This window comes from Amblyomma mixtum, chromosome 4, assembly GCF_055824585.1.
Source record: "Amblyomma mixtum isolate Tamu chromosome 4, ASM5582458v1, whole genome shotgun sequence".
Taxonomy (NCBI): domain Eukaryota; kingdom Metazoa; phylum Arthropoda; class Arachnida; order Ixodida; family Ixodidae; genus Amblyomma; species Amblyomma mixtum.
This window is the reverse complement of record NC_143015.1, coordinates 7,635,371-7,647,120: the sequence shown is the minus strand read 5'-3', so window position 1 is coordinate 7,647,120 and position 11,750 is coordinate 7,635,371. Positions and strand designations below refer to the sequence as shown.

The 11,750-nt window shown below is 46.0% G+C and overlaps 2 protein-coding genes across 2 annotated transcripts in view; one reads left to right on the top strand and one right to left on the bottom strand.

Annotated features, from left to right (window-relative positions):
• Window positions 1-637: 637 nt before the first annotated feature.
• Window positions 638-3,271, bottom strand: LOC149345598 (uncharacterized). The gene is made up of 2 exons (XM_089541161.1): window positions 3,265-3,271; window positions 638-1,386 (listed from the first exon to the last, which is right to left on the bottom strand). Exons 1-2 carry the CDS (start codon window positions 3,269-3,271, stop codon window positions 638-640), a joined length of 756 nt encoding a protein of 251 aa, XP_089397287.1.
• A 477-nt stretch (window positions 3,272-3,748) lies between these two features.
• Window positions 3,749-11,750, top strand: part of LOC149345597 (uncharacterized) — a 30,482-nt gene continuing 22,480 nt past the window's right edge. Inside the window, exons 1-2 of the mRNA XM_089541160.1 lie at window positions 3,749-3,868; window positions 8,621-8,775. Of these exons, the coding sequence (XP_089397286.1) occupies window positions 3,749-3,868; window positions 8,621-8,775 (275 nt within the window). The remainder of the gene's footprint in view (window positions 3,869-8,620; window positions 8,776-11,750) is intronic.

Sequence of the window (11,750 nt, the reverse complement as noted above, 5' to 3'; positions counted from 1 at the left end):
GGTAATAACAAACACTAAACAGCATCAATGCTGGCCGTAGTAACATTGTTAACTGGTGCAGCCGTTGGGGCATGCATCTTATTCCGGAGAAGACTGTTTCCCTCTGCTTTCCACGTAAAAAGAATCCCATAAAATATAGCTACATCGTGGGGTCTTCTGAGCTAAAGGCAGTCACTGCTGTCACGCACTTAGACGCGACAACTACAGGTTATCTGTCTTGGAAGCCTCATGATCACAATGTCTGTACTGCAACATTCAGAAAACTGCATTTCGGGAGGCGCAAGGTCCAAAGTTCTCACTCTAACGCAAAACTTCTTAGTTACATTTTCTTTAGTTAGGCCTTGAAAAAGAAGCTTGAAAAAGTGCAAAAGAAAGCTGTCAGGTTTGTGTACTAAAAATTCTTGAAATTCTATTCTCCTTCTGAGTTGAAGAAGAAGGCAGAACACCGACCAAAATAACAATGAACACTTTAAACGACGTTTCGGCTCCCACACGGGAGCCTTGTTCACAAAAAGGTACAGACGTGAAAGGCTGGCTATTTATGCTTTAAAATGTGCCCTAGGCAGCGGGCGTATGCACTAGGAAGTGCCCCGTCAGTGCGATTAAGAGTGTGGTCGGTTGTCTGAATGATTAATGATTACAGATATAGGCGGCTTTTGAGATTCTTTTCGGTTTTTAAAATGCGCGCATTGCTCCAATCTATGTCATGCTGCCTGCTTTCGGAATGTTCGGCGAGTGCATTTGACGAAGCTTTCTTGTTTTCAACATCATACTGGTGTTGTTTCAATCTTTTAACAAAGTTTACACTTTCACCCACATACACATGGTGACAGTCTCTACATGGTATACTGTACACTACGCCCGGAAACTTTTCCTTTGGCAGGCAGTCTTTCACGTTCACGAGAGTTTGCCGCAACTTTTTCGCCGGCACATGTGACACCTCGACGTCGTAAGAACGCAGGATGCGCGCCAAGGTTTCGCTGATCCCGGGCACATATGGCACTGGTGCACGTCTTTTGGCGGCTGGGCCACTGTCAGATCGCGGGGGTCGCAACAGTTTGCGTTCCACAGCGTTGACGAAAGGCAACGGGTAGCCACATTCGGAGAGGTCCTTGCGAACTCTTTGACGGTCGGCTTTGGCGTCCTCTGGCTCTGTGCAGATGCGGTCTGCTCGACGAAAAAACGAGGCAACCACTGATCTCTTGTGATAGGCTGGGTGAAGGGAGTTAAAGTGAAGATAGCGGCCAGTATGAGTGCTCTTTCTGTACACTTTGAATGAGAGTGCGGTTTGGCTTCGTTTCACTAAGACGTCCAAAAATGGAAGCTGTCCATTCTCTTCTTGTTCGACTGTGAACTGGATGGCTCCTTCGATGCTGTTAAGATGCGCTGTGAAATCAAGTAAAGCGATGTCACATGTGCCGGCGAAGAAGTTGCGGCAAACTCTCGTGAACGTGAAAGACTGCCTGCCAAAGGAAAAGTTTCCGGGCGTAGTGTACAGTATACCGTGCAGAGACTGTCACCATGTGTATGTGGGTGAAAGTGGAAACTTTGTTAAAAGATTGAAACAACACCAGTATGATGTTGAAAACAAGAAAGCTTCGTCAAATGCACTCGCCGAACATTCCGAAAGCAGGCAGCATGACATAGATTGGAGCAATGCGCGCATTTTAAAAACCGAAAAGAATCTCAAAAGCCGCCTATATCTGGAATCATTAATCATTCAGACAACCGACCACACTCTTAATCGCACTGACGGGGCACTTCCTAGTGCATACGCCCGCTGCCTAGGGCACATTTTAAAGCATAAATAGCCAGCCTTTCACGTCTGTACCTTTTTGTGAACAAGGCTCCCGTGTGGGAGCCGAAACGTCGTTTAAAGTGTTCATTGTTATTTTGGTCGGTGTTCTGCCTTCTTCTTCATGTACACCCCCGACCAGACGGGTTTCCGTCCAACCCTCGACTCCTTCTGAGTTGATGCAAGCTCACGATATCCCGCGCCTATAATATCAGCAAAAAAAAACTTCCGTTTAGGGGTTCTTTCCTTGTTACTAAATATTAACTAAGGCTTCATCCGTTCTACTATTTTATTACGCAGTCTACTAGAAGCCCTCGCCACTTTTATATTGATTTAATATCTCCATATTCTGCGTAGCCGTTTACAGGTCAGTCTGAATAATTTCGCGGAATAAGCACATTTTGCAGACGAAAACAAAGCTGAATCTCTATTAAGTCTTGTTTTATTCTTATATCATGCTGCTTCCTCACCTGGGGAATAACTACAGCATCCACCAGCAGCGTCTAATTTTATAGAAAAAATACTTCATGCATTCGCCGACGTGCCATTATGACGCACCGTCACATCCCTTATATCTACAATATAAAACAATACCCGCAAACACTATATTCGACGGCAGTATGCATCCTGAAAGAATATCAGCCGAAAATGACGAATTTTTTTCTAACATTGGGATACTTTCACGCCCTCAGTTTTGTAAAGAAAACTGGAATAAACTGAAGTCGAAATTAAAATATTTTGCACGAACAAACTTTCATAAGTTTCATTTTTTCTTCAACCCGTAGGTGACTGGAATTGTTTGCTGCACTTCTATTTGTCCCTGTATGAATTAGCGCTTGAGTTGCTGAACTGTGCTACGCCTCGTAGCTTCTCAGGACTCTGAAGTTTTTATTGAGTTGCATGCTCCTCGCTAGTTTCGAGCCTCTTGTGTTTTAAAAGTTGCCGTGTAATTTTCTGCGTATTTTTGCGTTTGATCTCAAAGCTGCTGGTATCTTTCAAGGTTTTCTTATGCTGCAAAAGATGTTACTAAGTGCCGCATATATTGTGAAGTGCTCTCTTATTCTCTATAATTCTGTTAATTCTTTTTATTGTTCTATAAAGTGCCCTTCCTGCTTGTACCTATCTTCCGCAGTATGAGCGTAAATAAATAAAAAATAAATACACAGCGTTCATGTTTGTCGCCTTCTCTGTGCTTCTCGCTGTCTCTTTCCCATCACATCATTGAGCCCCTCTCCTCTTGTTTTACCCTTGCAGGCAAACAAGATTTTTCATGATTACCATCTTTGTCAGAATGCGGTGATGTAGGCTAGCCGTGTGAATATAACATCGTTAGTTTTCGTTTCTGTGCTACTTCGTATTTCTTTCTCTGTGCTTTCTGCTGTACGCTATATGCAGATTCACAGTCAGGTTTTTGCCACAACTACTTCTCGGTACTCCAAATCATGGCAGCGCATATATATAGGGCATACGGGTCATCATATGTGTTTTTGTTTTTTTAGGGAAGGTGGGGGGGGGGGGTGGCACTTCAACGTGTCACTTTCCCGCTGCTCGCAGATTAGCTGCCGCTACACCATTGTGCAGATACGCGCCGTTTCGTTCTTGTTTGCCTCCCTTAGAACTAGTGCAAAAACCAGCTGTGTCCTGTTGTTAGCGGCCGTAAGGCGTCCGGGGCACAACCCCAATCGTAACACGTGCGCAAAAACATTGGCGGCGGAAGGATGCTTGAGTTCAAAGGCCTGTGTAAAAGGGACATGCCCCGCTAGCAATATCCGCGGGAAGATGTGAATTGTTTTGTAGGGACATTTTTAGCGGGACATCTGGGTATAATAAAAACCTTCGGCGAACTGGAACACAGAGCAAACAACATTTCAGAGCTCTAAAAAAGTGGCTTGGATACAGTGAGAACGGAGGAATCGGCCCCCTTTCTGCGCACACTCGACCCTGTCTATCGAAATGCACAAAATTCTCTTAGAATGTGCCCTAGCAACGATTATCTGGCCTTCTGCTCTCTATGGAAGTCAGAGCTTCATTGATTACAACCCCGCTCTCGGCGCCTACCAGGACACCAGAGAGGTAAGGATTTCTGCGCAATGTTAGAAACAAGAGCCAGATGTTTAGACTTGAGAAGATATGTTGGAGGCCCATGGGTGGTTTCACATTTGTGGTCGAGAGTGGAAAGAAAACAGCGGCAGACTCATTTCAAATGTAGCTTGGTGGGAAATAGGGATGAAGCTTAGTGACCAGGTTTTTGTCAAACTGCTGATTTTTAGGAACTGATAATATTTAGGATCCTGCGCCGCATTCTAAAGGTGATGGAGAAAAGAATAAGCCCTCCTTTCATTCTTTTGCACCGTTCATTTTTTTCACTTGCGAAGCCTGCCCCAAACGGACGCATTTTCTCTCAAACCGTAACCTCTTTTCTAAATCCAAGTTTTCGTCATTCATGGGCCCGTCCATTCCCAAGATTTCGAAGCTTTTCCCTTGAATCGACAGAAAATCTCTCATGAAGTTTTTAAATATTTCAGTCCCTTCAACTCTAGGCCTCATCAGTTATCCAAGAGAACTGAATAAATTACCATTTACCCGATCTCTTTCACTGGGAAAAATGAGAAAGTTCTCGCCTGCTCATTATAACAAGCCATTTTCTAGGAAACCTGTAACTGCAGCTCTTGTGTCTGATTGCTATGTGAACTGTCAAAGCAACAGAAAAAACTTTCCTACTTACTCATAAGGGAAACATACTTGATAATCCAGCCAGTTTTGTATTTTCCTGGCACCATCCGGACACCAACGGCAGTTTTGTTAACGATATAACTTGAAAGACTGCGGTAATTTTGGCCAATACTGTAGTACCTAGCGGTCTCTCTCCGTATATGACCGTTCGATGGAGAATTGAAATTCGACGCAGAAGTCAAAATATAAATCAAACGGGTACTCCACACCAGGAAATAATCAACACTATGAGGTAGAGAAATGAAGTCTTCCTGAAAGCGACTTCCTTTTATTCAAATAGCTCACAGGTTTCAAATAGGAGTACAGTGTTAACCTAACATGAAATTTTCAAACACTACAGCAAAAACAAAGAATATAATATAACATTCTCAGAGTTTTAACAAGGGTTCAAGAGCATGATGCAAATTAAAGACGAAGTGCCGTGTTGTTTTGAATTAGCGCGAACGTGCAGGAGCACAAGATAATTGGTTTTTTGAAGTGGCAGAGCCAAGGCGAGGACTTTCTTCTCTTGGCAGTGTTTAAACAGTGTAAAACTAGGAGAGAGGCGGAAGACCCTGCCATGGCTCTGCCACTCCTAGAGACCAATAAGCCCCTGCTCGTGCACATTGGCGCTACCTCGAAAGAAGACGGAACTTCGTCTTTATTTTTGTACATTCTCCTGCGCCTGCAAGATATATCGTCAATCACTGGTGTACAAGAACATCTGCTTAGAGGATAATGCTCTCGTCTTTGGTGGCGTGCCAGCCCAGGTCGCATGCCCACTAGATGTGATTGTATATGGGATCTCACAATAAAGGACAATAAAGGACTGAAGGTGGCACCACTTCGTGGTGGCCGACATGGCAGAAGCGTCAGAGGTCTTCCTCATTTGGTGACAGTTTTAACCTTTCCCTGGGTAGCAGTGGAAAGATGGAAGCAACTCCTTACCGACAGCTGCCAGCCGTCCAAGGGACGTGTGCTGACTTTCATTCCGGTGGTCCTTTCGGAGCTTCACTGGCAATTATCGCTTATGCTGTGACGACCCAACATACTGCGCGGGTTCATACGGGACAGAGAGACAGACACAACGCTAGATTATATCGAAAAAAAACGTTATATTCAAGAAATACGTGTTAACGAGTACATTATACAGAGTCTGGAGTGCCTAAGCTTACATGCCGCTGCGTTGGCACTGGAGTCTACGTCAGAAGGAACGGAGGGAGTGCGTATTTGGCCTTGTTCGTTTGCTGTCTCCGATATCTTGGGCGATTTCGGCCCTGGAGGGCCGACTCCAAGCGGTGTCATCTCCTCAAACAGTACAGGCAAATGGCCCAGTATTGCAAATGGATGGCTTCACTCTTGTTCTTTGTAAGACCGGCCTTTGCAATACATTTCCATTATTTGGCAGATTACCTGTGCTGCGTCGGCACCCAACGGAATGGTGTTTTCTCGTTTCGTTTCCCGTCCATTCCGCCGACCCTTTTTTCCAGGCTGGAGCGTCTCCATCGTCCTCGTCTCTGTGCCGATGACTGCGGCATTCCCCGTCTTCACTCGCATTTTCCCCACCGGTTTCAGCCTTTTCTCCTCCGGCCGGCGCCACTGTCACTCTTGCGGAGGTGTGCTTGACCAACTGAATGCTTATTAGCGTGGGAATAGAGACGACGACCAGGCCGTCGCCCTTCAGACCAGTAATTAGCCTTGAACCCTGACACCAGATGATTCCTGGTACCGTACAGTCTCTTGTTAGAACGCGTTCGGGGTCCCACAAATAGGAGATGTCGCCGGAGTTAGGCCCTCTCCGGAGACGCACAGCGCACTGTCACAACGCTTTCGCAGCTAGTACTCGAAGTCCTGTTTAAGGCAAAGGAGAATTTCACGAACACTACTATTCATGTTGCGAAAGTGGGCACACTAATGTTCTTAGACCGGCTGCTGCCGTATGTTTCCCGCAGTATAGGTATTCGAAATCTTCCTGTCCTTGGAGTTGGCAGGTACGATGAAAATGTAGGAGCTGTAGCTAGTAGCTATTGAGCTGTGGGCTCCACTGATCGTAGTTCTGAACGCACAGTATGAGGACCAGTCTATTCCACTTTGTGGCCGACAGGTCGTCGAAGTCGCCAGCTGTCGTACAAGTTTCTTCTAGCATCATGATGAACCTGCGTCGTGGCTGGACATCGCAAGACTGAAATACAGAGGCATCGAATGGAGTCTGGGTGGTCTCGCTTTGAAATCTGACTCATTTTAGGACATAATGCGCTGTCTGGGCAGCACGGCACTCTGGTACCAATGGTGGCACTGGTTTCATGATTTGATGTTTTGTCAGGCACTGGGTGTCAAAATGCTTATGAACACACTTTCTGTCCTCACCAAACTCAAGAAGTGCTTCAATGCTCACGAGTGGCACGTTCGCTGACGCTTTCAGATCGTTGGTCAGGTGCAATAGGGTTTTCGAGTGTTCAGAAGAGCAGTCAGCTTTTGACATGGGAGAGGGATCTCTATATGAAGAAGCTTTTGGCCTCACCTATTCAGCTCTAGTGACCATTGAATCCTTGTCTGATTGAGTAGTTGACAAGGAATCTAAAATCATGGAAGCTTGGATATGTTTGCAACGTTGGAGAGCGGCCGTGATCACAATGCATTGCTTGATACAGGTATCCGGCTCTTTTAGGAGTGCTGTTGGAAAATCAGGATGCGTGTTCTTTGTCAGGGTCAGGCACGTAGGTTAGTTTGACGCACTGATATTTTCGCGATGACGTCGCGGTGGTGATATTCGTGACCAACCTGTGTAAGTAGAGATATCGGCTGTTTTTGCTCGCTGAGCCGTCAAATCTTTTGTCGGGGTCTTTTAATGTCGAGTCATGGTGATGTTGGAACCCATATACACGCCCAGGCATAGAGTATGCCTATACAGTATCTAAAATTTGAATTCATAGTAACGGATCCGAAATTAGCATGGAAAAAGAACACAACTGCGCAAATTTCCTCCACTACTAAAACAACGTTTAGTGAAAAGCACTTAGCACAACAAAGAATCTAGCCAAATACGGCGGTTATCACATTTCTTAACAAGGCAGCATCTCTGGTGTTAAGAGCGTTATATCGAAGGATATTCCAATGGTTATGACAAGTGGCTAGACAGATATATGAAATTATTTTGTACGCCAAAAAAAAAACGTATAAGGCTCCGGTGATTATGAAAGCGACAGAATATACTACATGGATGTGACAAAGGCTGTGTGTTTCCGTGCTGGATGTACACTTTTCTTTAAATAATAAAAAAGTACGACAATACGATTTCATCTTAAGGGCAGATGTGACACAATAACTAAGTTTGAGACTGTGCGATAGCAATTATAAAAGCGGATCATAAAATTAACTTGCGTTTCACTCCTATGAAGTTGGGAAAAACCCAAGTTTATTATTTGAAGGAAAATAAATGCCTCATGTTCCACGTAGCTCTGCCTGATAAACGCAAGATAAACCTGTAACTTGCCACCTAAGATAAAGAGAAACTTTATCTGTCCATACGTCTCTACAGACGGGTTTCTAAGAGAGAACTGCGCTCCGAGGGCCATCTCTAAGTGTAAGCATGTAACTTGTAAGTGTAAGCACGTAACTGCTTTTTTGGCAAGCCTAAAATGGTGTGCTTTTTATGCTCCGGTGCCGAACCTTAACCTCTTCGCTATGTGTATGTGTCTGTACCATGAGCTAGTCCGCTTCACAGCGGAAATACAGCGCACACAGGCGAGGTCGAAATAAAGGAAAGAGATCCTCCTCTGGCTGCGCTGCATTTCACCTAAGCCGCTCTAATCCGAGCAGTTAAGCATCCTCTGGAACTAGTCCTGGTGCGAAAGAAAGACCAAATTTAGGTGGGATTTTCGCTAAAATGCGATATAGGCGATAAAAAAAATTCCTAAAGTTGAATCTCTGAATGGTTGTTCACCATGGACAATGCAGTCTACCATGAAATGCTGAAATGAATCCTTACTGGTCATAGCATTGGCTACCTGAAGCACCTGGGCGGCTTTCTAAGCATTTGCGGCACGCGTTGGGATTACGACGTTTTATTGTGCTGTTTCTCTGGAAGGTAATTAATCATTGTTTATTTTTCAGTGTTTTCCAGCCAACGGAGATTTCTACCTCCTGTACAGAAATTATGAATACGACCCGTATTACGGTGGCCGAGCCAAGTGTGTGTACGCTAGGCAACACGGTCATATAACAAGAGACTCAACATTGATGACAAACGTTTACGACGACACGAAGGCGTAAGCAGAGATTGAAATCCTCTCACGGTTCTTGGCATTAACTGCGATACCTTCTGTGGACTGCGTCGAAAAAAAAAGTATTGGCTGTTTAACCCTGTTTGAAAACGCGTTATATGTGCCTCAGCAGTTTACTGCCCTGTGAGGCCCTGTCCTGCTATGAAATCTGCATTGAACTTGAGATCCACGGCATAAGCATGTCTTTTGGAACCAAGCCTCAAGCGTAGGGACTCTTGCTAACCATTTTCCGCGCATTGTTAACTGGAATTGAATGGTCGTCTTCGATGTTGCGCGGCGAAGCACTGAGCATGGTCCCTGCCTCTACCGGAACATTAACTATCGGGTATTTTATCCCGTATTGACTTCCACAAGAGTCGGCGAACCTGCATAAATGGTATTTGGGGAGGGGGAGATCAGCTGCTCCGAAACCGGATTCAACGAAAGGATGTACATAACCATAACTCGCAGAGTATCAAGGAACCTTTTGTTGTCTAAAGGAGGCTTTAGAAGTCCTGCACATAGCAAAACAACTTATATCACTCATCAACGGATAGATTGCTTCTAACACGCCAAACATGATCGCAGTCACTGGGGTCAAGTCCGGCTTCTGGCAAAGTCGGTTAAGCTCACAACACGCATGGTGAAGTGGACTGACCAAATCCCGCTTCAATATGTTTGTCGCGGTGGCGTACTGCTATTGTCATTCTTCCGCTTGCCGCTTCCGTTTGGCTGCCTTAGCCAAACGATCCGTTTCCAATGGAAGCGCTCTCTGTTCTGCAGTTTCCGAAGCATGCCGATCCCGTATTTCGTCAGCGCGCTCCACAGGAGTCTTCGACATACGCATCCGCCTGTGAACAATGGCTTACGCATGCAGTCGCTGTGCTGGTTCTTCGGCAGTTCGAACTGGTTGTCCGGCACGCCTATACTGTTGATATCGCACCGCGTCTGCTTGTCGTTTCGCTATGACTACATGGTCTGTCAACTCATGTTCTTGCTGTCGTCCGTTACAATGGTGTTCATCCCTTCTTGGTCGGAACGAAGAGTCTGGATCCACATTAGAAGTCCCCGCCTCACCCAGCTGTTTAACGGCAGCCCACAGCCCACCTGAAGCAAGCGCAAAGTGTGTGCAAAGCAAGCGCTAGAGCAATGCGCCCAGGGAACCTGCGCGCGATATGAAAGCCACACGTGGCTTGCGTCAGGTTAGGCAGGAAAGGGAAGGTGGACCTTTTTACCTTCAACCTTTAGGTACTGAAGCGTTGCTATCATTCCGCCCCATAATATAGTTCTGAAGACAACGAAAACCAGGCCAACAAGTTCACGCAAAAGAATCCACCCCTCTACCGGGTTTAATACCAGTCGCCCCTCGTAATTGTAGGATTAGGCGGCTGCAGTGAAGGAGGTGCTCAAGATGCGGGCTCATAACAACCCGGCGAGCCGCCTTCTCTTCGGTTTCCGCCCTTAAAAATGTTTCAGGCAGTCTATAGAGTGTCTATAGACTTCTGTCTGTATAGTCTATTGACGGTGTATAGACAAATCCTAGAGAGCAGTCTATAGGCAATACAAACGTCATAGACAGTCTATAGACAATCGATAGATTTATGGCCATACACTTTTGTAAGACTTTTGTCTACAAACAGTCTATAGACTATGAATAGACAAAAAGCAATATCTACAGGAGGTCAGTAGAGTCAATAAGAAGTCTACAAAATGTTTATAGATCATTTTTATAAGGGCGGAGGACTATATGACGAAGTAACACAGCGAGGTGACAATGGAACGCCTCCTTTCGTTTCCTGGCCAGCTTTGGCTGCGGAGAATGGTTTCAGCAGAACGCCGGCCTCTAATCATTCTGATTGTGGTCTCGCGTTCGTAGCGGCCCATGTCGCTCACTGCAGCAGTTTTTATATAGTCGCCCAATGCAACAATTTCAGCGCCACATGGGCGGTGTAGCACACCTTCCACGCCGAGCGACTCACGTGACCCTTAATGCCTCGTCCTTACTCTCGCTGGCGAGCCTCGCATCAGCTGCGCCTCAGCGTGACGCCTCTGCTCCCAGCTCTACTTCTCTCCTGGTCAGCAGCTGTTGCTTCTCCGGCTTCATCCCTACACAGGACGCCTTTTTTGCTAGCGACCCACTTAATGCCATAGCACTAACATGATTGCAAATGAAATAAAACGGCCGCATAGGGGCATTAGTCACTACGGGCATCGCTACGGGCATTAGTCACTACATGCGTCATTATCTCTACGAAGGCCGATTAAGATTTGTCTACAGGTAGAAGATTCGTGCACATTACCAATTTACCTGACCATTTACACGAATGACTTCCCGCCCTGTACTATCAAGCTGCTTGTTGGACCTCGTGTGCCACTGCTTTCAGTCATGTGTCGCATGCCAGCTGGCGGTGTCCTCTCTTCAGCATTCGAGCAGCCCACCACTGCCTGCAATGTGCCCCCCCGCCTGCCCCTTCGATCTTGTGGGCATCGACATTTTCAGGCCCCTGCTGTGCACGGACACCATGAGTTGCTTCATCACTGTCTATTTCAGCCACTCCACTCCATGCTCCGAACTGCCGCCCTTCCCGCGGCTGCTGCTTTCGACTTCGCCGCCGACATTTCCTCATCATGGGGAAATTAGCTACTAGGAGTGTACCGTCTTACCAGAAATATTTCGCGAGTTTATCGAGGCGTAGCGCATCGTTTTCCAACTACTACTGCGGCTCGGGGCAACTCGAGCTTACCTTTAAAAAGGAAACTACAGAATGCTAACAAGATACTAAAACGAAAGCTTATATAACCGAAATCCGACCATCTTTGGAACACGCAGGTATAATCTGGGATCCTCATCAATGGTACCCATAAACCCACGAAGTTCAAAAGACTACAGTTAGATTTATTTTTTCCGCTTACAGACACCACCAATACATTAGAGCTCTGCTTGCTCGGGCACAACTAACAGCACTGTCCACAAGAACAAG